A 26,840-nucleotide genomic window follows, 5' to 3' on the forward strand; every position below is an offset into this window, starting at 1 on the left:
ACATTTTTCATTTCAAAATTCCCCACTCATTTATTGGGGAGAGATAAAGACTGCAGGCAGGCCAGTCCAGTACCCGTACCCTCTTATTCCACAGCCATGTCTTTTTAACATGTGCAGAATGTGGTTTTGTATTGTCTTGTTGAAAAATGCATGAACGTCCTGGAAAATAAGTCATCTTGAAGATAAGATACCTCTGTTGTCACTGTACAATGCAATAAAATATCATTTGGATATAACAAGTCTATGGATGCCTTAGACAGAGGAATTTAATAGTAGACATTAAACTAACATAAGCTGACATTTTAAAGTGAACATTAAACTATAAGAAGAACAGTTACTATTAACAGTTCCAAATATACACAGAGTAAAAGTAAAGATAAATATGTAAACATAAATTAATACATAAATTAAGTCATAGTGAGAATTTCAGTGTAATGGACATGAGTTCCACATGGGTCATGTATAAGTGTTTGACTATGTGTGGTTGTTGCAGAAGTTCAGTTCAATCACTGGTGGGTCTGTTATAGGAAGGAGCAGTGATTGCTGTGTATTTAATAGGCTGATTGCTTTGGGGTAAAAGCTATTCTTCAGCCAATTAGTACAGGCATTCAGGTCTTAGAAGTGCCCGCTAGAGGGTAAAGGATTGAAAATGCTATGGCCAGGATCTTTACAGATATTCTTTGCTTTTCAGGTACAGGGAGTCCTCGGGTTACGACACAGTTCCATTCGTACAACAGTGATGTAACCCGAATTTTGGTGTAAGTCGAAACACACCCTAGCCTAAGTTATTTACCTATCCTAACACATTTGCAAAATCATAATCTAGAACATAAAAACACAACTAAGCCACAGAAAAAGGAAAAGGACATAAATATACTGTACTGTACACTGTACTGTAGTAACAGAACATATCTTTATTCCTTCTGAACTCTTTACAATGTCTAATTTCACTTCCATCGTGATGGCTTTCCTGTTCATCTTCAAAGCACTACCATCTGAAAACTCTGACTTTCATTTAGGACCCGTGATAAGGGCCACAAAGTCGCCAAACAAAGCAACACAAACGAGAGACTACCTTCGTGCAAAACAAAGCTAGTTCACCAATTCCCTCACTCATACGCTGCACTACTGTGTATTCTTCTGCTGTGCGCAACCAAACTAGTTCGCCCACGTAGTCTGTAAGTACGATGCTAACGGCATAAGCCAAAACTGTCATGTCTCAAATTTTTTAAGTTTTCATAAGAGTGAGCGTTGTAAACTCGAAACGTTGTATGACGAGACGTTGTATCCCAAGGACTCCCTGTAGTGAAGATCTCTTCCAGTTAATGGTAGCTGAGTACCAGTAATTTTCTAATATCCTGCCCCAACTCCTCCCAGAATTACGCCTCTTTGAATATGCAAATCAACATAAATATCTCTTAAGCTCAGTGTTTTGTGAAAAGGCAATGGAAAAAGCACGAGGGGAAACAGAAGAATTTCAGCAAATACCAAGTGAAGGCAAGGGAAAACATACTATTTGTTGGTTTAAACAGTGGTATAAACAACAAAAGGAAGTTGATCGAGTGACATAGAGTGTCGGAGAATCTTGAAAGCTCAAGTTCACAAAGTTGCACAGTGTCCAACATAAAAAAGAAGTCAGATACCAAAGTTGGCGTGAAAAGGCGGGTCGTAGCCCACCATCTGAATGTCATATGAAAGCTTATTAGGGTACAGAGAAAAAATAAATAGGCACACAGTGGGGAAAAAAGCTCGAAATGTCAACTTTAAATTCAAAATTTTCACTTTAATCACATAGTTTATTTTGTCATTAAAGTAGAACATCATAAACTTAATCTTTAAATCGTTTAATTTACTAGTTTCTCAAATCCCATCATAACTAAAGTAGCACATTAAATGCTTTGTTTTGTATTTGATCTTCAATGTGCTCTGCGTGTGTGAATCAGTACGTGCTTCTTAAACAGGCTTTCTCTTCCACCGACAGGACACAGAATCCATTACATTCGTGATATTACAGCTCTCTGAATAATTAAAATACTGAGATATATACTTGATATCATTCTCATGATGCTAGGAGTTAAAGCATGCTATTAAACTTAACATGGGAACACAGTTGTGCAGTGATTGTTCATGCCTCACGCAAGATGCTTTCTGTGCCGTGTGTGACCTTCAATGAAATAATTTATTGCAGCAGTACTGTCTCTTTCAAACATACTAACCTCCAATTCTTGTCCTTCCTTTTCTTTCTCCAAGTAACCAATTGCCACACAATCAGCTCGGTAACAGACGTTAAGCCTTCTGTAAGCTTAGAACACCAATTCTTCAAAACCTTTAAAGAACATTGAAATATCTTCGTAGTACATGTTTAATTATTCCATCCATCTATCCTTCCAGTGTCACGCCAGCATCAGCAAGAATACAGCGCAAGGCAGGAACAATCTGTGAACGGAGCACCAGCTTCTTGCAAGCACTGCGGCACAGTGTCCTCACGCGTTTAATTATTAGCAATATAGATTGTTTAAATAAAGTTAAAAGTTTTCTCTGTATAATATAATAAACATATTTTGCTGCATTTCATCTTAAAAAAGATATTGTCATAATATGTAAATACACGCTTTATAAAGTGGCTCAGGTTGTGCAATATTATAACTGTATTGCAAGTTTACAGTAAGGTAATTGTACTTATAAGTACAAAGCGTTCTACAAGGAGCAATTGATGGACTGATTGAGTGCATTTATAGTTCTTGGGATGAAACCGTTTCTGAACTACGAGGAAAGGCTCTAAAGCATTTGCCGTATGAGAGCAGTTCAACAGACAACATGGCTGAGGCATAATTCTCTTTCCAATCAGCTGCTGTACAGCTGTGATTCCCCACTCAGATACAGTGATATAAATACTCCGAGTGGTGCAGTGAGAGTAATATGGAAAAAGATAATCTGCTGTGGCAGCCCCTGACGGGAGCAGCTGAAAGAAGAAGAAGGTGCAGTGAGAGTAACAACGCTAAAGCTGCTATTGTATTTAGAATAGTTTGACCATTCTGTGGACCATTATATTGTTACAGGTTAATTACAATCAAATGCATCAAACTAATAAACAATATGTGGTTAATTTCAGTGTATTTATAAAGCCGTGTCAGGGATGTGGATCTAAGAAAGAAAGGGAAACCACACTGGAACAGTACCACTGCTTTGACGCTGGGTGCCGCCAGTCTGCAAAACTGAGTGCAGAACTTGCATATGCCAGAGTATGAGGTACCGTGGAAACGTGTGTGGCTTTACGCCAAGTTTAGGTTTTATACATCACGATTTGAACGTGGAAACGGGCTTACACAACCTTTTTGTGCGTACGCACCTTTTATACATGAAGCCCCTGAAGTCCAGAATCAGTTCCTTTGTTTTCCTGGAATTGAGTGCAAGGTTGTTGTTCTGGCTGCAACTTTCCAGATTCTCGACCTCTTCTCTATATATTGCTTTGTCATTATTGGACATCAAGTCTGTCATGGTGGTGTCGTCTGCAAGCTTTATCATGGCTAGGTTTGCAGTCCTTTGTAAAGATGGAGTTAAGGAAAGAGCTCAACATACAGCCCTGCAGTACCACACTGTTCGATATTATGGATGAAGACAACTACTTACCTATGCACACAGTTTGTTAATGAGAATATCCGAATTCCAGTTGCACAGGTGTGAGTTGAGACCCCCGTTATTTAGTTTAATGGCCAGCTTGTTGGGGGAGGATGATGTAGTCAATGAACAGCATCCGCACATTGCTGTCCCTCTGCTTCAGGTGTGACAGGGCAGTATGAATGGCAAGAGATACTGTGTCCTCAGTTGATCTGTTTTCCCTGTAAACGAACTGGTATTGGTCCAGGGAGGATGGGGTTGCTGATCTTAATGTGTCTGATAGTATCAGTCATTCAAAGCACTTCATAACAGTAGGGGTCAGGGCCACCAGGCAATAATCGTTCAGGGACCTCATCACTGCCTGTTTTGGAACAGGGACAAATGTTGTGGACTTCAGGCAAGTGGGGACAGCAGCCTGTTCTAGAGAGATATTAAATAGGCTTATGAACATGGCTGTCAGCTGTTTCGCACAATGCTTCAGGACCCATCCAAAAAACTTCATCAGAGCCAGCTTCCTTGTTAGGATTAATGTGGCTTAGAGCCCATCTCACCTTTTGTGCATTCAGGACCAGAGTGCATAATGGGGCATCTTGCTGGGTTAGATTGGTGATAAGTTAGTTGTCCTTTCAAACCGTGCAAAGAACTGATTGAGGTCATCAGGAAGAAATTAGTTTTGAATGTTGCTTGAATAAGTTTTACCCTTGTAGTCTGCGATGGATCTAGTGCATGGCCACATGCGTTGGGATTTAGAGATGTTAAAATGCTCCTCTATTTTTGCTTTGTAGCAGCGCTTTGCCTTTTCCTCACTTTAAACCAAGCTATTTTGTAGGCCTCTGGGTCTCCCATATGGAAAACAATGTCATGTGCCTTCAATAGATCTTGGAACTCCCTGTTTATCTACAGCTTCCTATTAGGGAAAGTATGGATGCTTTTAGCAATACTGACATTGTCCATACAGAAGTTAATGTAAAATAAAACAGAGAAGGCATAGGCATTTAAGTCCGTATGATTGTCCTTTGTAGCTGCCTGTTTGACCAGTTCCCAATAAGTATCATTATAATAGTCCTATAATTCAATTATGGCTCCCTCAGGCCATAGTCTGATTGTCTGCATAGTAGGTTTTGTCCTGGCAATAAAGAATTTGCATACTGGAGTCAAGAACAAAGAAATTTGATCAGACTGGCCGAGGTAGGGGGAGAGAAATGCATTGTAAGCATTCACTACATTATTGCATATGTGATCCAGTGTATTATTCCGTATGTTTGGGAAATGAAAACACTGTTAAAATTTAAGGAGCACAGTTTTCAGGCTAGCATGATTAAAATCACCTGCTAAGATAAACACGCCGTCTGGATGAATATTTTGCAGACCATTCATACTATCATGCAGTTTAGCCAATGCCACCTTGACATTAGTATGTAAAGGCAGGAAATGTTGCTCTAAAATCTCAGCGTACTTTTTTGCATTAATGTTGCTATCACAGAAGTATACAGAAGTATCCCATACCATGACAGACCCTGGCTTTTGGACTTGTTGCTGATAACAGTCTGGGTGGTCCTTTTCGTCTTTGGTCCGGAGTACACAATGTTCATTTCTTCCCAAAAAGATCTGGAATACTGATTTGTCTGACACATTTCCAGATGCCTATTTGACCAGAAAAGTCAATGCCACTTCTGGACATGGTTAACATAAGGCAGTAAAAGTCAGCTATTGATGAATGACGGTTCTTGATGTTGGTCTTTCTATGGGATCGGAGATCACAGGTGTGCAGTTTAGGATGGAACCTTTTATGCAGTGAAAGTCCTTCAGATTCCTTGAATTGTTTAATGATATTATGCACTGCAGAGGGAGAAATATGAAAATCCCTTTCAATTTTTCTTTGAGGAACATGGTTTTTAAACAGTTCAATAAGTTCCTCACATATTTGTTCACAAACTGGAGATCCTCTGCCTATCTTTGGTTCTCAGAATTCAGTCCTTCAGGGGTACCAAATCATGATTGCAATTACCTGTTGACATCTCCTGTTTGAAGTCACAACATTATTTCATTTTTTCACCTCATTACTTGGTCTAATTTGCCCCTGTGCCAACATATTTTGGAATGTGTTGTAGGCTTCAAATGCAGGAATAGATATAATTAACAAACAAAATCCAGACAAAATATCTTGGGTTCATACTCTCTGCAATGAAAAAAAGTAACAAGTAAATCTAAGAATCACTGCATTTTTTTGTTTGCATTTTCCATACCGTCCCAACTTTTTCTGATTTGGGGACACTATACTACCCTTCTACTAATTATATATTGTGAAATTAACACGCTTTGACACAGGTTGAGTTTAGGGAGGAGGTGAGACAGGCACTGGGTGGCAGTGAAAAGTTACCAGACAGCTGGGAAACTACAGCAGATGTAGTAAGGGTGACAGCAAGAAAGGTGCTTGGCGTGACATCTGGACAGAGGAAGGAAGAAAAGGAAACCTGGTGGTGGAATGGAGAAGTACAGGAGAGTATACAGAGGAAGAGGATGGCAATGAAGAAGTGGGATAGTCAGAGAGATGCAAAAAGTAGACAAGAGTACAAGGAGATAAGGCGCAAGGTGAAGAGAGAGGTGGCGAAGACTAAAGAAAAGGCGTATGATGAGTTGTATGAGAGGTTGGACACTAAGGAGGGAGAAGAGGACCTGTACCAATTGGCTAGACAGAGGGACCAAGTTGGGAAAGATGTGCAGCAGGTTAGGGTGATAAAGGATAAAGATGGAAACGTACTCACAAGCAAGGAGAGTGTGTTGAGCAGATGTAAAGAATACTTTGAGAGGCTGATAAATGAAGAGAACAAAAGAGAGAAGAGGTTGGATGATGTGGAGATAGTGAATCAGGAAGTGCAACGGATTAACAAGGAGGAAGTAAGGACATCTATGAAGAGGATGAAAAATGGAAAGGCTGTTAGTCCAGATGACATACCTATGGAAACATGGAGGTGTTTAGGAGAGATGGCAGTGGAGTTTTTACCAGATTGTTTAATGGAATCTTGAAAAGTGAGAGGATGCCTGAGGAGTGGAGAAGAGGTGTACTGGTGCCGATATTTAAGAAAAAGGGGGATGTGCAGGACTGCGGTAACTACAGGGGAATAAAATTGATGAGCCACAGCATGAAGTTATGGGAAAGAGTAGTAGAAGCTAGGTTAATAAGTGAGGTGATGATTAGTGAGCAGCAGTATGGTTTCATGCCAATAAAGAGCACCACAGATGCAATGTTTGCTCTGAGGATGTTGATGGGAAAGTTTAGAAAAGGCCAAAAGAAGTTGCATTGCGTCTTTTGTGGACCTGGAGAAAGCATATGACAGGGTGCCTCGAGAGGAGCTGTGGTATTGTATGAGGAAGTCGGAAGTGGCAGAGAAGTATGTAAGAGTTGTACAGGATATGTACGAGGGAAGTGTGACACTGGTGAGGTCTGCAGTAGGAGTGAGGGATGCATTCAAGTTGGAGGGGGGATTACATCAGGGACTGGCTGTGAGCCCTTTCTTATTTGCAATGGTGATGGACAGGTTGACAGACAAGATTAGACAGGAGTCCCCATGGACTATGATGTTTGCTGATGACATTGTAATCTGTAGCGATAGTAGGGAGCAGGTTGAGGAGACCCCGGAGAGGTGGAGATATGCTCTAGAGAGGAAAGGAATGAAGGTCAGTAGGAACAAGACAGAATACATGTGTGTAAATGAGAGGGTGGTCAGTGGAATGGTGAGGATGCAGGGAGTAGAGTTGGTGAAGGTGGATGAGTTTAAATACTTGGGATCAACAGTACAGAGTAATGGGGATTGTGGAAGAGAGGTGAAAAAAGAGTGCAGGCAGGGTGGAATGGGCAGAGAAGAGTGTCAGGGGTAATTTGTGACAGACGGGTACCATCAAGAGTGAAAGGGAAGGTCTACAGGACGGTAGTGAGACCAGCTATGTTATATGGGTTGGAGACGGTGGCACTGACCAGAAATCAGGAGACAGAGCTGGAGGTGGCAGAGTTAAAGATGCTAAGGTTTTCACTGGATGTGAAGAGGATGGATAGGATTAGAAATGAGTACATTAGAGGGGCCGTTCAAATTGGACGGTTGGGAGACAAAGTCAGAGAGGCGAGATTGCATTGGTTTGGATATGTGCAGAGGAGTGATGATGGGTATTTTATGAGAAGGATGCTAAGGATAGAGCTGCCAGGGAGGAGGAAAAGAGAAAGGCCTAAGCAAAGGTTTATGGATGTGGTGAGAGAGGACATGCAAGTGATAGGTGTAACAGAACAAGATGCAGAGGACAGAAAGATATGGAAGAAGATGATCCTCTGTGGCAACCCCTAACGGGAGCAGCCGAAAGAAGAAGATATTCTACTTCTGATGTAATGTTTAGTTGAAATACTGCCCTTATGTGTCTATTTAAATAAACAACATTTCTCAAAGCAAGTTAAGTATTGCTGTAAAGCAGTTAAATTTCCACATATAAATATAAATTAACCATGTAATGAGTGTGACTGTTCAGTATGATTTCTTAAAAAAATTTAATTGAGCAATGTTTAGTCATTAACATAAATAAATATATATGCAACTCTGTCTTACAATGAAGCAGCATCTTCTGGATACTCCAATTTGGAATTTAAAAAGTAACCTCTTTAAAAATCATGAAACACACGAAAGTCTATATTAATTTAATAGGCTATATTACAATGAGTTGGTCAATACTATCAAGTATCATGCTTAAATCTAAAGATATAATAATTATAGCATTTCTTGTATTAGATAAAATTACTTAAAAGTTTCTTTGTAATTTTTACACAGTGTAGTGAGATCCTTACTTATGTGTCTCCCACAAACTAAAGGCAGTAATATAATAATAAATGCAATGAGTACAGCACCATACACTAAGTATTATATTGAACAATGCAGTGTATATAGAAACACGCATCAAGTATTTTCCTGCATTTGTCTCTCAGAAGGAGCAACTATTTTGTAGCATTCTTATCTTTTATCTAGTGGTGTGGTGGAAGTGCTAATGGTCATTTGCCCCAGAACGAAGGAGAGAATAAAGTAACAGTGCATTATGGCTGAGGTGTTTAGTAATAATATTTGCTTATCTGAAGCAGTGTCTGTTATATTTGAACAGACGAAATTTGTGCTGTGATAAAATTCTAAGGTGATTTCACCACCTTCTGTGTGGGGCAGTTAAGTACACAGTGAGGATGGATTCTACTGTGAACCCACGGCAATTGATAAGAATAGATGGAAACATTGCGAAAATACAGATATGGCTTGATGCCAGCAGAACTGTACTGTGCCCAATTAAGTTAATTATTGATGATGAAGAAATCTGAAGTTGCAAACGTGGATGGGAGTATAGCTTCTCAAATCATTTCATCACAATGGAAGTTATTACCATCACCAATCACTGAGATAGTTGATTTTTATTTCCTTTGGCAGAAACTATATAAGAAATGGTAAAGCAGACTCTTTTTTATGAGACTATGTTCCTTTAATGTGGATAGTGACACCCTTCACATTTTGCACAGCTTGATGATGGTCAGTGTCATTTTTTACACTGTTGCGTCCTGGGCCAATAACATCAATTCAAGAGAGGCACATGGCCTGTGGTAGAAATGAAGATGTGGACATCTAGTTACAAAGGGTGGCACTGCGTTCCAAATTTATAAGCATTTGATCAGTCTTGAATGATTAATAAAGTTAAATGCTGAGCTCTATTTTATAAAATCATCCTGGCATACCACGTCTTAATAGTAGAAGCGGAGTAGTACTACTAGTAGTAGCAGCATTATTGTCATATGTACAGAGTAATGAAATTCGTACTTAATGTATATGACTATTCATCATACAGCACTTTTCTACTTTCTGGTACCATGATAAACGAGAATATATTACAATACATAAGATTATTTTAATTAGTAGAAAACACAAATCATTTACTTGATTTACACCTAATGCCTGTTTCTGTGCTCCCGTTGCATAAAACTCTGAGAAAAACGCAAGTAAAAAAAAAATTATATAGGAATGCAGAGGTTGTATGAAATGCTAGGGATATGACATTCTCAGTGGATTGGCTATAGCAATAAGCCAACTGGAGATGGTCCAAACTATTTGGAATGTTACATATCCTACAACCAGTCTTTCAAAGCATTTCGTCACAATGGATGTTAGTGCCATGGGTCATTAATTACTGAGACAGTTGACTTTTGTTTTCTTTGGTACAGGGATATGTGTGTCATTTTGAAGTATTCAGAAACCATAGATTTTGTTAATAACACATTACAAATATAATTGAAAATGTTAGCTAATGGGTCACAGCAGGACAGCTCCTAACACTCCATTTGGTTCATTTACTTTACAGACATATTTCATTCAAAAATTTCCCTTATTCATCCAGGGAAACAGAAGACAAATGTGATTCAGGAACTTGTTTCTCATGTTGGCGAGAATAAATAGGGGATAATTACTCTGTAAGTCACTTTCTATTCAGTAAATATTATCTGAGTCTTGGTTCCATTAGTCTTCATTGGAGTATGTATAAGTACCATCTGAGCAGAGACAATTTATCAGTAAAATTAAGCAAAGAAAAAATTTTCAAACACTGTGCAGGATTGCTATCATGTTTATAAAGTACATTAGTAACTAGACGTGCTACCCCACCTAGGTTGAAATCTAAGTAACCAACATAGGCCTTAGCATTACTTGTTATGTTTCCATTAACAGGGTTTATATTGTGCAAGGATGGCTTGAATCAAGCTTAGCTGTGTTCAGTCTGCTGTCTCAAATAATTCCTTAGGCTAATTTATTTGACGGGCAAATTATGTTTTTACAAAGGGCCAGCTGGCATAGGATACATTTTTTTTTGATTCAATAAAAGTCCTAAGTAGAAAATGTGTTATTTGTTCACGTAGGAGCCGTTTAGTTAATATTAGATTTTGGTTAAAGAACTAAAAACATTCTTTGTCAGAAATTTTTAAAAATTATAGAAGAAATCAGGTATGGTGCAAATACTTTTTCACACCATTTTATATCTTCTTCGATACTAGAATTTTATCAATGCCTTTTTTTCACATTTTTCCAGCCATATTTCTATCAAAGCATCCTTGAGAACCACAAGTAAATTTTGGATATTAGGGAGTATTTTTTGTTGTGCCTTAAAGTTAAACCCACCGCATGTTGTTTTATACATTACATAGTACCAGGGTGTTGTACCATGTTAGCCATTATGAATATAGAGAAAAGCCAAGCAAAATGACACCTTTTATTGGCTAACTAAAAAGATTACAATATGCAAGCTTTCGAGGCAACTCAGGCCCCTTCTTCAGGCAAGATGTAATACAGAAACTGAAGTTTCCTGTGTTTATATCCACACACTAGGACAAGAAACAACAATGGTAAATCTTTAAATGAAAAATCTTAAATGTAAAAAATTAATAGGTTCATTTCAAAAGTTGGATCCAACTTTTGTTTTTTCAATAGGAAGAGGGTCATGTGATAGATCAAACTTATTGGGAATTTCACAAGGAAAACAATGGTGTGCTTGGTTTTAACGTAACTTTATTCTTTCATGAGTTATTTACAAGTTTCTCTTTGTTTACAGCCATTGACATGTCGCAGAGGTTAACACGTGAGGAGCGGATAGAAATTGTGTTGATGTCTGGTGAACGCAGTAACCGGGTCATTGCAGCAGATTTCAATGCAAGACACCCTACGAGACCACCCATCTCCCATGCTGCAGTTAGCAAACTGCTTGCTAAGTTTCGTGAAACTGGCTCAGTGTTGGATTTGCCAAAATGTGGACGCATGAAAACTGTCACTAATGAAGAAACATCAGTGGCTGTCCTAGCTTCATTCAGCAAGAGCCCACAGTGTAGCGCACTGAATTTGCAGAATGGGCAAAACTTCGGCGGAAATTGGAACAGGACCCTACAAACTCCAGTTTCTCAACAAGGATGAAGATTTTGTTCAGTGATGAGGCAAACTTTTATGTGAATGGTGAAGTTAACAAACAAAACCACCGCTATTGGTCTGACACTAACCCACATTGGATAGATCTCTCCAAGACTGTTGGAACAAAAAAAATGATGGTATGGTGTGGTATATGGGGTACAAAGATAGTGGGGCCATTCTTCATCAATGGAAACCTCAAGGCCACTGGATATGCGAAATTGCTACATGATGATGTGTTTCCCTCTTTATGCACTGAAGCTGGCATGTTCCCTGAGTTTTTCCAGCAAGATGGTGCACCACCACATTATGGGTGTCAGGTCCGAACGTTCCTACATGAACAGTTTCCTGGAAAATGGATTGGTCGTCGTGGGCCAGTTGAATAGCCCCCAAGGTCTCCCGATCTGACCCCTTTAGACTTTTATCTTTGGGGTCATCTGAAGGCAATTGTCTATGCTGTGAAGATACGAGATGTGCAGCACCTGAAACTACGGATACTGGAAGCCTGTGCTAGCATTTCTTCTGCGGTGTTGCTATCAGTGTGTGAAGAGTGGGAGAAGAGGGTTGCATTGACAATCCAACACAATGGGCAGCACATTGAACACATTTTATAAGTGGTCAGAAACTTGTAAATAACTCATGAAAGAATAAAGTTACGTTAAAACCAAGCACACCATTGTTTTTCTTGTGAAATTCCCAATAAGGTTGATGTGTCACATGACCCTCTTCCTATTGAAAAAACAAAAGTTGGATCAAAAATGGCCAACTTCAAAATGGCCACCATGGTCACCACCCATCTTGAAAAGTTTTCCCCCTCACATATACTGATGTGCCACAAACAGGAAGATAATATCACCAACCATTCCCATTTTATTAAGGTGTATCCATATAAATGGCCCACCCTGTATATATGTGTGTGTGTGTGTATGTATGTATGTTTGTTTGTCCGGCATACAAATCTGTACCGGTCGTCCAATCGCCACCAAACTGGGGATGGGGCTCCTTTGTGACCAGGAGGAGGTCATGGAGTATGTTTGGTTGGGAAAAATGTTGGTGGTGAAGCACAGGGCACCTTTTCACCGACACAACATTAGGCACACGTCCCCGTACTTATCATTGACAAGATGGCCGCATGTTGCAACAGATGTTCATGGTGGTGCCATCTAGCGGTACATTTGGTCCCTGTGCGTCACACTTTACCCATGTTTCTTTAAATTTCCAAAAGATGGCACAAGTGTCCAAGTATGAGAAGGTTGACTGCTTTGATCGGGTGAAGGGGAACTGCTGTATGGATGTAAAACGTGAACGACCACTGATAGTGCTGTATTTCATTTCATTTCAAACTCCTTTATATCGCAGCACGTTTGAACAGACACTCACCTTAAAAAGACCTCATCCTTCCCCCCCATTTTCCCCACACGCACCAGTGGTTGTATGTCACTTCTCTTTGTAGTTACCATCGCCAACGTCTGTTAGATGGCAGCACGGTTCAACACAGACGCTCCTTACAAACAGACCCCCCCTACCCACCATTTTTCCCAGTATGGTTTCAGTGCTACTCTTTCTCACTGGCTTTCTGGATTTGTGGTGCTATTTGCTTGCTTTCCGACTCACAGTACGATTTCATTGTTGCTCTTTCTGACTGATTGGTGCTATTTGTTCGCTTTCCGATGTATTGTAAATAAGGTAAATTCATCTCACTATGTTGCTTATTCTGTACGTAATACCATGTAACACATTATAATTGTTCTGCTTCTCGCTAATATATCCATGCCACCGAAAAAAACAAGTACAATTGGAAGGTCCACTTCAGATGCCACAGTCTATTTCAAGGGTGTCAGAAACGCCACAGCAAACAGAGTACAGAGTGGAGGAACTTATAATAAAATGTGAATCAGAAAACTGTTTGTTCTATTTCTATGTTCTGTTTTTTTCATTTGGGAAATTCACCGGTTATACATTTCTGAGCAATGCCGGGTACTCCTGCTAATCCTAAATAAATCTTTTAGGCTGTGTTACTTAGCATTACTTTCTTGAATGGATTAACATAGCATAGCATAACAATATAACATAAACCTGCTAAATCTAATTGGGGAGGGCAAGTGATTTTTCCAGCAGCACTGTGGGAACTAGCCCTAAACACAGCACCACGCCATTACAGGGCCCACTCACATACCCACACTGGACTAATTTGAAATTTTATTTGATTTGAAATTTAATCGCCATCTAACCAAACTGGTACATCTTTCAGGATATGTGAGGGAAACTAGAGTTTTAGAGCCAAGAGTCTGAGATTATGCCACCTTGAAAAAAAATTAAGCTGTAGTAAAGTTGTGGTGTATAAATGGAGCATTAAATTCATGAAAGTCATGTATTTTCCTGGAAAATCTCTAGCATGAATGTAAGTAACAAACAGTAAAAACATTTCTTTTGTATGAAATTAAATACAGTAAATAAATATTTTAAATGTCCATCCATTATCCAATCCACTATATCCTAACTACAGGGTCATGGGGTCTGCTGGAGCCAATCCCAGCCAACACAGAGCGCAAGACAGGAAACAAACCCTGGGCAGGGCACATACACGCATACACCCACACATCAAGCAGACACTCAGAACAATTTAGAATCGCCAGTGCCCCTAACCTGCATGTCTTTGGACTGTGGGAGGAAACCGGACTACCTGGAGGGAACCCACGCAGACACGGGGAGAACATGCAAACTCCATGCAGGGAGGACCCGGGAAGCGTATGTTATAAATTTTGTGTTATCGCAGCTGTAATTTTGAATTTTGTTTCAGCAGAACTTGTATAAGCCAAAACCTTGATAACCTTTTGAAAGTACTGTATCGAGATGAGATTGCCTAACAAACAAGCTTAATGATCTCCTCTTGTTTGTCAACTTTATTATATTCTTATGCATATGGTTAGAATAGTAGTATAGTAATAAAAGAAGTAAGTTTACTTCTGAAGGTAAACATTTAATTTTTAGTATATTATTGTATTATTTTCTCATTTCCACTATGTGTTTTGGCAGCCATGGATCCTTCCATCACACTATGGCAATTTCTGCTTCATCTCCTGGAAGACCAAAACCATAAACATCTAATATGTTGGACTTCGTCAGATGGAGAGTTTAAGTTGCTAGAAGCTGAAGAAGTAGCAAGACTTTGGGGTCTAAGAAAGAATAAGACAAACATGAACTATGACAAACTGAGCCGAGCATTGCGTTACTATTATGACAAGGTGAGTGAAATTACTTAAGCTCAAGTATGCTTTCTATATCTTAGTCTTACAAGTTAGTTTTATTCTTTTTAATGATTCCTGAATTCATTCATAACATAATTAAAAACAAACAAATCTACTTTCATTCTATTTTAAATTAAACATAAAAGAAATGAATACAATTTCTAATGCTTAGTTTACTGTACAGGTTATATTGTTTCATCCATACATATTCTGTTTCGTATTGTACATATCAATTTGTTACACGATTAGTAAAATTTAAAGTTATTTCCAAAAGAAGCAGTTTGATATATTCTCTTCAATCTCTATTACTGCTGTTAAATTTATAAATAATCTCCTATGATAAATAAGCAGTAATGTACCAAATAGCCATCATATATGAGGTTGTTGGACATCCCTTTATAAAACTATGGTCATTTTGAAAGTTTTCCACAACATTTTGGAGTGTGTCTGTGGGGATTTGTGCCTATTCAGCCAAAAGAGCATTTGTGAGGTCAGCCACTGATGTTAGACAAGAAGACCTGGCTTCCGGTCTGTGTTCCAATTCATCCCAAAGGTGTTTGGAATGAGGTCAAGGTTCTGTTCATTGCTACTCAAGTTCTCCCATACCCAACACATCAAACCATGTTTTTATGGACCCTTCTTTATGTACAGAAGCATGGTCAAGCTGAAACAAGAAAAGGCCTTTCCCAAACTGTTGCCACAAAATTGGAAGTGCACAATTGCCTAAAATGTATTTAATGCTATGGCATTAACAGTATCCTTCCCCTAGCCCAAGCCCTGCAAAAAAGACCACATACACACACACACACACATACTGTATATACACACACAACAGTGAGAGTCAATTGAGTAGGAAAATCATAAAGATGTATAAATGGTAAATGCATTTAACTAGAACACAAACACAATAAAAATGGGCAACAATGGGGATGTGTTAAAAACCTTTACGGAAAGGGAACAAAGCAAATGTATGGATCCATGTCCTTTGTAATAAATACACTGCATGGTCAAATGGCCATGGAGAAAGACAAACTTGCAGCCTTCAAGGATGCTAAAGACAATAAACCTCTTGGGGTCTGAAGCCAAAGTCCACACAGCCTCTGCTGCATATCCCAACATACATAATTATACCCATCTCAGTCCAATTACAATTACATTTCTGGACATCTTGTGAACTTTTTTTCTCTTCAGCATCACAGGCAGCTGGAGTTGATGTAACAGATGGCAAGTTACTACCTAGTGCAGATCTTACAAACTGTATAGAGTACAAGAAATGCAAGTAATTATGATGAAGCCAAATTAGAAAGTGGGCTTGTTGAAGTTTTTTGAAATGCTTGACATTTTTAAGCCTCACACTTCTTTATTGGCAAAGCATTCCAGAGTTTCTTGCATGAATACAGAAAGCTGCCAGCTTTTATGCTTGATCTTGGAATAGAAAGCAAAGCAATGTTTGAGAAGAGAAATGTTGGGAGCAGACACTCCAAAATACAGGCAGGGTCTAAAATACTCAGTCTTCTATATACAGGGTGAGCCAAAAAGAAATACCACATTTCAAACGTTTATTCTACAAAAATGCTACAAGATAAAATAAATTTCATTAAGACAGAAGAAAGAGTATACAAAATATATCTTTTTCACTGTGTTTTAAAAATGATGTCTTCAAGGTGGTGGCCATCATTAGCAGTACACTCTTCAAAACGATTTCTGAATGGTCACATGACTCGTTCGGACTTGAGAGATTCAAAGTTTTGAGGTTGGTGTATGTATACCTTCGACTTGAGATAGCCCCACAAGAAGAAATCACCTAGAGCAAGATCAGGTGAACGTGAAGGCCACCCGACATCACCGTGCAGTGAGTTCAGCTTCCCCGGAAACATCTCCCTCAAAACTTGCATGGATCTTCGTGCCGTATGAGCTGTTGGGTCATCCTGTTGAAAACAGGTATCCACCACATCCATTTCTTCCATTTGGGGTTGCATTTCAATGTAAAGTTCTGAAGTGATGGTGACCGTTGCTCTCCCTCCTCAAAAAAGTAAGAGCTACAACGGCAAATTGTGCAACGGCGCACCAAACTGTAACGTTCATTATGCAAAGGTCTCTGATGAAGTTCACACAACCTTTCAAATAGAAATATGCCTTGTCACTGCACATGATGATGGCATCTCAATGAACGGTTCGCCTAATATTCACACACAACTCTCTACGGCTCTCCCAGTCTTTTTCAGTGATTTCCTGCACTAACATAATTTTGTATGAATGGAAATTATGGTCCTCATGCAAAATCCTCATCAAAGATGTGTTGGAAATGCCAACAGAAGGCAGAAGCTTGTTTGCTTGCTGAACGTCTAGGAGACTGCAAAATTGATGCCCTTACAGCTTGGATGTTTTCAGGAGTTTGTACAGTCCGAAAACAGCCTGGAGATTTTCTGTGTACCCGTTTGTCTAAATTTAGCCACCCACTGAGGAATTGTTTTCCAATTTGGGTTGTCACCTTTAGTAGGAATGTTGAAGAGCATTCGGAAGGCATGTTGCGTAGTGATGATGGATTTGTTGTTTTTGAAGAACACTTTGATAGTGAAAGCACAGTGCGCACTGGGCCAAGGCATGTTGCCAACTGAAAACTACAAGGGATGGCCTATCAAAGGACCCCCACCCAACCCACTCAGCTGCCCCTCCTTGTGCAATGACCTTGAAAAATGTGGTATTCATTTTGGCTCACCCTGAACCTTGAAATTAATCCTACGTGAGACAGGCAGCCAGTGCAATGAGAGTTAGACAGTTTTCAGAAGTTGGGAAAATAAAAAAACAGGCCAATACTGGCAAAGGCACAGCAGATCCAGACCAGAGATTTAGATGGAGGATTCTAGAAGTGCCAGGCAGGAGGGCCACCCACTACTTCAGCATGGCACACATCTGTCCTTCCTTCTTCTTTAACTGCTGCCCCATAACACAGCTGGACTGTTCCACCTCACTATAACTGTTAAAATAATAAACACAGCAGATAAACAATGTTCACAAACTTAGTTCAAACATTAATAAAGTGTACCCTTATTGTTCTGCCTCCTTTCTTAGTACACCTGTAGAGCATTACCAAAGTAAACCATCACAACAGATAAAGGTCTACTTAGAGTAAAGTCTAATTAATAATATTTTCTTAAGTTACTGTGTTTTCTTGTTGGATTTTGAAAGAACCCAGACTTGTCATTATATGTAGCATCATTTTTTTCTTTTACATTACACATACAGTAGACAATGTGTTACCATCTCTATATATTTGAACTTCTAATGTGATGTGCTCAGGTGTCTTTACTTACATGAAAACATCTTTGTTTCTCTCTCCTGCCTTAGTTAAAATTAAGTCTTGGTTCTTTCAAAATCCAAAAACAAAGCACAGTAGCCTAAAAAACTAAATGTTATTTTGCAACATGGAACAACATCCCTGTTTCGTGATTGCTGTTACAGATGTGCCTCGGTCATTGTGCTTGCGATGATTCACTCGCTGAGGCTTTCCTGTCTAAAATTAAAAAGCCATTGCTAGTTACTGGACAAAATAAGCAAACATATGTGACAGTATTCAAGCCAGCAAAATATTACAAATCAAGTAATAAAAATGGGAAGTCTTTGCAGGAATTTTGCAAAAATTACTTCTAAAACTGAAACTCTTAGTAGTCTTACCTCTAGAAATAGCAAATCTAAGATGAACTGCACATCATCTCGAATTGGGAATCTTAAAAGCAGAAGAAAAGGACATTGAGTTGTAGGGTAAAGAACATATATATAATAAATGGGAATTGTTTTTGTAACTGCAGTAATAAGAAGTAAGTTATTACTAATGAGCACCCCCTCTCCATTGTATTTCAGTTAAATGTTATGTGTATGTACTTCTCCTAAACTAACGGCTAAACAATAAGCTAATGACAAGTGTCAACAACAGGTGCCCAGCCTGTCATTGGGCCTCATCAGACGCACACCACACTTTACTGATGGCTTTGGATATAAATTTTAAAATTGCTTGGTCTTTGCCATAGAAATGTTTTCTGCCAGAAAAGGTTAAAGAAATCCATTTGAAAATTATGAATAAATAGTACCCAACTAATAAATTAATTCATAAGTATGACATTAATATATCCCCAGAATGTAGTTTTTGCACAAATGAAGGTGAATCCCCTCTTTTCTTTGCCTTCTAGACCTATTCTAAAATGTTTTAGACAATTCTGTTACTTTCTTGAGTGATAAAAATCTACCACTGTCTGTTTAATTATTGTTCTTTTTCTGCATACAGTTTTGAAGACAAAATGTTATAAAATGTAGTAACCCTGATTTTCTTGCTTGGTAAATATCGTATACATAAGTGTAAAGTTCAGAAGTTCAGACCCTCTTTTACATCTTTCTGTATGGACATTAACAGAAGCTAGAAATAGCTTTGAAAAATAGAAAAAAGACTAAAGCAATTAAAGCGTCAAAGGTTCTGAGCTGGTTTATTAACAGTTTGTAATGCTGTTATCTGCATTCCTCTTTCTTGAAATAATTTAGCTATTGTTACTCTTGTATGTAATTTTGCCTTCATCATTATATATTTGTTAACTATATTATGGATAAACTCTTGTATTGCTGTAGTCTGATATTGACATAATAAAAAAAATAATGATGGCTTTGGAGGCCACACTTTACACCCAACGAGTGTTGGACATGCACTCCAAATTCTATTCCTAATTCAACACCTAGATTACATTGTTTTACTTAACTATTAGCATGCACTTCACTCTTTAAGATCAAAAAATGTGGACAAATGTTTAAAAAAAATACCAGCAAATGCTAATAGGGTGTTATGAAAAAAAATGATATACATCCATTAATACGGTAACGCTAATGCAGAAAATACTGTGACTTTTACTTTTAAGCCATGAGATTACAAAGGTTGTATTGCAACTGAAAATGAAAATACTAATTGTTTTTTTCATCAATAAGATGTACTTACAAACAGTTAACAGACACTCATCGCATTTCATTTCACTCCCTCTTCATTCGACTGGAGTTAAACGTTTCAGGTGACAAATATTCTTTCAAGAACGTTCTAAAATTTAAAAGTTCCCTTATTTTCCAATAAGAAGTCCACTTATAGATGGAAATAAATGGCAAGAAGATTTGTATTTACAATTCAAATCTGACCAGTGAAGCGTGTCATAAAATGTTAGACATGTGCAGTACAAATCGGGCAGTGCTGTGAAAGTAATTTTTAGTAAGAAGAGAGCGCACACGTGAGGCAAATCAGATGGGGATTCATGTTGTAAAATGAAAAACATGGACCAAGCACTGACGTAACAGTAAAGTTCTACGCATGTGTGCACATGCGGCTCGGTTTGTCTTTGTGTGCATGCGAGCATGGTTTGGGCAGGCACCGCAGATCGAGTAGTGACACAGCCCATTCTACTACTGTCATTGTGGATTGCATCACTGTGTGCTTCACTTTAATAAACCTGTTAATGGATGTGATTGAAACACCTGAACTCAATAATCTGAGTTTTGTCCATGCGCTTTTGGCCATATAATGCATGTTAAATTACAGCTGTGTTCAAACACAGTTTGTAGTTGTTGATTTCTGAAAACAGTTCGGGGAATGTAAAATTGATAAGCAGAATGCCTTTTTTTCGTGTAAACTATGCTGATTTGTGTACACTGGGTATGGCTGATCAAAGGGGTTAGATGTGTCAACATTTTATGATAAAAACGGGCATGGTGTGCATTAAGGACATAGCTTTCACCTTTCAGTACACAAAAGCTGTCTCCCGGACAGTGAAAAAAATGTACTTCAAAGGACATAGTATATTTTTTCAAATGAATTGTCATGTTCTGGCGGATTCTGTAAAATTTTTACTTTGAATATGGCATGTTAGGATTATTCAGCAACTTTTCATAAGTCACTAGTTACTTAGTGCTGAGTACAAAGGTAATACACGCAACTTATTTCTTAATTTAGCATTTAGAATTAAAAGTGGTCATCATCAACTGAAATATTCTGACTGATGTCAGTTCTGTACAGTGTAGTTCTAGTTCTGCATTCCCATCCAAGGTTTTGCAGCGTGGAAGTGAACATGGTTGGTTAGACTGTGTTCATGTGGTCGTGAGCAGGCATTCAAAGAGTAGATGAAACTGTGAGAAAATTGCTTATTGAAAAGTAAATAAATAAATAATTATCAATGGTTTAATCAATATTGCCTCACTGTAAAAATGCTTGCAGTCAAAAACTGAGTCTTCAGATTAATTCTACAGGCATTGTAGAGCATATGTAGAACAGCTTGTAAAAGCAGATGAATGAAAGTGATTACTGGTTCAAGTACTGTTTTCCGTTTTTCTACTTGTAAATTCTGCTGTTTGCTAATGCAAATAAAAATTAACCAACCATTATCACAAGGCTGTTTTATTTATTATAGCTTGACACTTTTTATTATTATGGCTCGAGTTATTTTATTAAGAGATTATTCTACCACATTTTCTTTTGTCTGAATTCACTGTTTTATTGAAATATTTGTAATTAAACAGGCCAAAAGAATTTCAACAATTACTCCAGGCTCCTGAATAGAAAAATGACAAGTAATCGAGGCTCCTGAATAGAAAAAGGACCTAGAAAATGTGTAAAGCTATAAAAAGGGAAAAGTTAAAAATAAAACAAATGTTAGAATTGTAGTGCAGCAAAAGCTAAATTGAATATCCAATTTTTTGTGTTGCAAAACAGCTGTCGTTTACAGCTGCCGTTGCATCATTAGTTGTATTTTTGTCACAACACAAAAAACAATTACCAGAACCTATTCTGGCAGCATTGGACACAGAAATCATGCCACATGTCATGCACAAGAGGTCATCAATCTGAAGTTAAGCATGTTCAGCCTCAGCCAGTTCTTGGATGGGAGACCATCTAGGAAAAGCTTATGTTGCTGCTGGAAGAGGTGCTGGTGAGGTCAACTGAGAGTGCATACCCTGTGTTCTGAATGTGGATCCCAATACCCCAGTGCAGTGATGGGGACACTGTGTTGTAAAAATGGCACCTTCCTTCAAATGAGATGTAAAACCGAGGACTGTGGCCATAAAAGGTCCATGGGCATCCTTCGAAAAAGCAGGGAGTATCTCGATGTCCAAGCTAAATTGCCCTCTATGATCTAGTCTTTCTGGCCCCGTAATCATTCCCTGTCTCTAATTGGCAGACACTATATAAATAAAATTTATTATTATTATTACCACTTGACCACCTAGTAGCTATTATGTGATGGGCATACTGGTGCAAAAATGGCTACTGTCACATCATCCAGGTGGATGCTACACATTAGCAGTGGTTGAAGTGGCTCCCCCACTCACTAGGAAAGCACTTTAAGTAGTGAAAAACATGCTATAGAAATGTGAAAATGTATTATTATTATTGTTATTATTAAGGCAGGAAGGAGCCCTGGACAGGGTGACAATAAATCACAGGGTCCATCAAATTACCTGTGTTTATAGCTTTAGTACAGTATTTCCTGTGTGTCTCATTCTTCTGTTTTTTTACTGTGGCAGCACCAGGAATTTTTCAGTGTAGATTCAAAGTGGATACTTCTCTACTCTATTGTGATGCAGATATCTTGCAACAAGTAAGAGTGTGCATTTTTTGACATGCCCACTACCGGGATAACATGGCAATTGTCAACTATTTCTTGGAGACGTACTTAGTTTAAGAAATTACAAGTGATTTGTTCTCTTTTTTTTCATAAAACTGCACTGGAAGAATACATTGATTGTATAATTCAATAACTGAGCTGTAATCAAACTCTCTCATCTCTTAGTACTTAATACATATCAAAACCTAATTAGTAATTTAGAAAACTATTCATTTTCATAAATCTTCTTGTTCACTTTCATAAAATAATTTGATAAATTATGTTTACTTGCCATCAAAATAAGTTTTAAATTAATTAAATCTGCCAATTGTGTTTGATAGCAAATGCATTGATAATTTCTGTAATTTTCCAATCCTTTCCTCAGTATGAGTTGAATACTAATAGACCATTTTCAGAAGTGTTTGACGGATAAACACTGTACTAGTTGTCCAAAACAATGCCAGAATAATGAAACAAGGTCTTTTGTAGTGTACCTCTGTTCAGATTCTAAACCAAAACATTCTTACTTGAGTTTCCACACCTTTTTCTCTGGTAAAACACAGAAAAGAAAACTGAAGCCTTCAAAAGAAACGAAAAACTAAATTTTACTATATGCTCCAGCAACATGTGTTTGTAGCTAGCACTTCAAATCTGATAACTATTTACTGTGCTCACACTGCCTCGATTGATACTGTACCAAGTCTTTATAATTTTGATGTCATACTGACATGAGAATCAGCTTTTCAAGGAAAAAAAACATATTTGGAGTTAATATGCAAGAATCTCTGCCGATAGAAAAAGAGTACACCAAGTCACCTCTTAATGGAACACAACTGACCTTGGTTAGTGTACACAACATACTGTAACTGAAGTGTCATTAAATTCCTTTTTTCCAACTAAGAACATCCACCGTAACTTTAAAACCACATATAACTTAATACCTTCAAGCTTGATACCAGACATTCTGTCTGAATATCATTACAATAACTACTGTATAATGGCATAAAATTTCACATTTCACAAGTTGACAGTTAAGGCTTTTTTAGAAAGAGTAACCTGAAATGTATGTGGCTCCTCATTTGTTTTCATTAATTTGTTTTATCTATCTGCCATTGATTACAATTACAACATCTGACTAAACCAAGCTGGCTAATGTTAAATATTTAAAACTGGGTAGCTGAAAATATTAACATACTGGTATAAGAAAGTTAGCAAACTTATCTTTGTAAATAAAGGAATTCCTCCTCAAAATTTTTATAGCCTTTGTACTAGATAGAGATTAAGCAGCTTTTGGAATTTCATATAAGTCTATAGAAGCATCTGTTTCTTTCATTGATCAATCTGTCTGTTAAAGGATAAAAATAAGTATACAGTGGTCATGTGATGGTTGGTGGCAGAATTGGCACTCCAGCCACCATATAAACACCTCACACTGTTCCAGTGTGGTGCTGAAGTGTCAACCTCTGCACTTGGGTACCAATCCAGGTGGTTTGCTGTGTCATGGGTGTGGCAACGCGCTATCAGCACATTCTCCCATACTTAACCCAGTATAACTTTATCCAGTGTAATGGACAGCCAGGGCATCTACCTGTCTGGGACACCTGCATAAAGGAAGGATCGGGGGAGAGAGCTTACAGGGGGCATTACCTCCCCCGGAATGGAAGAAGGCAGTCCCCCTGGCTTAGGAAAGTGCCACCGGTTTGGAACTTGCAAACTCAGCCTTTTTGGGGCTCGTGGTCACTGCCAGGTGGCGCATGGAGAATGGCACAGCCCTTCATGGCAGGAATGCCTCCACACCCAGAAGTGATGCTGGAAAGAGATCATGGGACACTTGCAGCACTTCCGGGTGCTGTATAAAAGGAGCCACCTCACTCCATTCAGGTAGCCAGAGTCGGGAGGAAGGGAGACAAAGCTTGCCGGGAGAAGTGGAGTCAGAAAGAGAGACAGAGAGAAGAAGAGAAGAAAGTACTGTGGGCTGTGGATATTGTACTGCGCTTATACTGTCCTGGTGGGCAACGGGAAGAAAAAGTTTTCCACTGAATAAAAGCTTTTTGTCGAGCTGCACTTGTGTTTGTAAGCTGGTGCACCCCCTGGTGGTCACAATGGATAATTCCAGGGTTATCCAACCCCGACTAATTAAAGTTGAATTTCAAACAAGTTAGATACTTTTAATATGATTTACTGTTATTCAAATTGTAAAAAGTAAAGCAACTTTGACAACATGAAATCCTGTAAAGCAAGGTTATTAGTTTAACTATGTTAGAACACCCACATCAAATCAAATTTAGTCATGTTACTTGTTTGAACAGTATATAGTTGAATGCCACATGGATTTTTAAAAAATGGTCTCGCACATCTATTTACAAATATTTGACTTCTTTGTAGAAATTAACTGATCAAAACTTTCATAAAAATGCTTTTTAAACACAGCATGTGTTTCATGGCAGTAGCAATTGTTATCTCTGAGAGGGGTGGGGGAGAAAAATATGCTTCATCACACTGCAAAAGCTCAAACCCCTAAAACAAGGAAAAACCAGCTTTACCCAGAGGCATGTGGGTAGGTCACAATTTACCTGGATAAAACCAGGTTTTAACAAAAAGCTTTACCTGGCTACTGTTAGGTTTATCCAATTTTTGGGCTCTTCCTATAACAGGTTATCTATACTAATAAAAGGCAAAGCCCTCACTGACTGACTGACTGACTCACTGACTGACTGACTGACCGACTCTCTGACTCATCACCAATTCTCCAACTTCCCGTGTAGGTAGAAGGCTGAAATTTGGCAGTCTCATTCCTTACAGCTTCCTTACAAAAGTTGGGCAGGTCTCATTTCGAAATTCTACGCGTAATGGTCATAACTGGAAGCTATTTTTCTGCATATACTGTAATGGAGTTGAGCGCGAAAACCGTGAAGGCGGAGTTTCGTGTGACATCATTACGCCTTCCACGTAATCACGCAGTACATAGAAAATCAGGAAGAGGTCCAAAAAGCACTGAAGAAAACATACATTATTTAATTAAGAAGGCAGCGAAACAATTAGAACCGAGCGAGTGACATATAAAACCATATTCAGCGGCTCACGTGAACTGACGAGTCGCAGACAAAAGCAACAGTTCCAAAGAGTGCTGAACAAAAACCGAATTACACTGCTACGCTCAAATAGACAACACACGAAGTGGCGTAATAGTAGAGGCTTCGCCTCTAGCGCCGGCGTCCGAGGTTCGATTCCCGAGAGGAGATGCACTGAGTATGTACGCGCGCTTTCCGATTCATTTTAGCCTCGCATCCCCTTGGTTTGAGACGTATGAAAAAATATGCAGTTAACACAGAAAGACAGATCACCAATTGAAGCTTTATGAATAATGGATACTTTATTCGTGATCAATGATTGTTTTGGTAAAGCCATACTCAGTGTATTCATTAGATGAACGGTAAAAAAGTAAGAGCGAGGGGAGGGTAACTTATTGAGGCACGGAGGCAAAACCACAATAGCACGCGGGCTCAATGTACTGTAGTCGCGTCAACTCGATCTGAATTGCGCGATCACATTTGAAAAAATATATCTTTTCAAGTTCTATTTAGTCCATATGTGTCAAACTCAAGGCCAGCAGGCCACATCCGCCCGTGTGTAATTATATCCGCCCGAGATCATTTTATATATTATTGTTATTAATGGCCCGGGATATGAAGCACTGGTAACACAATAAACTACAGATCCCATAATGCAGCGCTTCAGCTGCCTTGCCAACACTTACGCGTTAATCAAGTCTAGCTTATGATGCTGCAAGTTATTGCAAGCTAGCCCACACGATGCCAAAGAGAAAAGGTGATTCTGAACATAGAGCCTTTAAAAACCGATGGGAGGCTGAGTATATGTTTACTGACATTGCCGGTAAACCCGTGTGTCTCATTTGTGGAGCTAATGTGGCTGTAATTACAGAATTTAATCTAAGACGGCACTATGAGACAAAACATCAAGATAACCTGAAAGACCTGAATGCAATGCACAAGATACAGAAAGCAGAAGAGTTAAAGAAGAATCTGACACTTCAGCAGACGTTTTTACCCGTGCAAAATCACAAAGTGATTTCAAGTGAAGCTACTTTTATGGGAGACACAAATGCACCAGTGCAACTTGCCCCACTTTCCCTGTTGCCAAGTAATGTTGAACCAAGTCGCACAACGTGTGTTCCCAAATACGCACTTTGCTGATAAACTGAGCGCACTGAGTTCGCACGGCGATTTGGTGGCTTTAAAGAACAAAAAAACAATTTTGAGTTGTTTCCCATTTGCCGTCGATGTGGAAACTGCACCTGTGCAGATTCAGATGGAGGTGATTGAGCTGCAGTGTAATGGCACACTGAAGGCAAAGTACGATACTGCACGGCC

The 26,840-nt window shown here is 38.7% G+C and overlaps 1 protein-coding gene across 2 annotated transcripts in view; it reads left to right on the forward strand.

Annotated features, from left to right (window-relative positions):
* elk1 (ETS transcription factor ELK1) overlaps nt 1-26,840 on the forward strand; it is a 150,157-nt gene that overhangs the window by 60,910 nt on the left and 62,407 nt on the right. For both annotated transcript variants that reach the window (XM_039775543.1, XM_039775545.1), the window contains exon 2: nt 14,613-14,821. In XM_039775543.1, coding sequence (XP_039631477.1) covers nt 14,613-14,821 — 209 coding nt within the window. The remainder of the gene's footprint in view (nt 1-14,612; nt 14,822-26,840) is intronic.

Source organism: Polypterus senegalus, chromosome 13, assembly GCF_016835505.1.
Source record: "Polypterus senegalus isolate Bchr_013 chromosome 13, ASM1683550v1, whole genome shotgun sequence".
NCBI lineage: Eukaryota > Metazoa > Chordata > Cladistia > Polypteriformes > Polypteridae > Polypterus > Polypterus senegalus.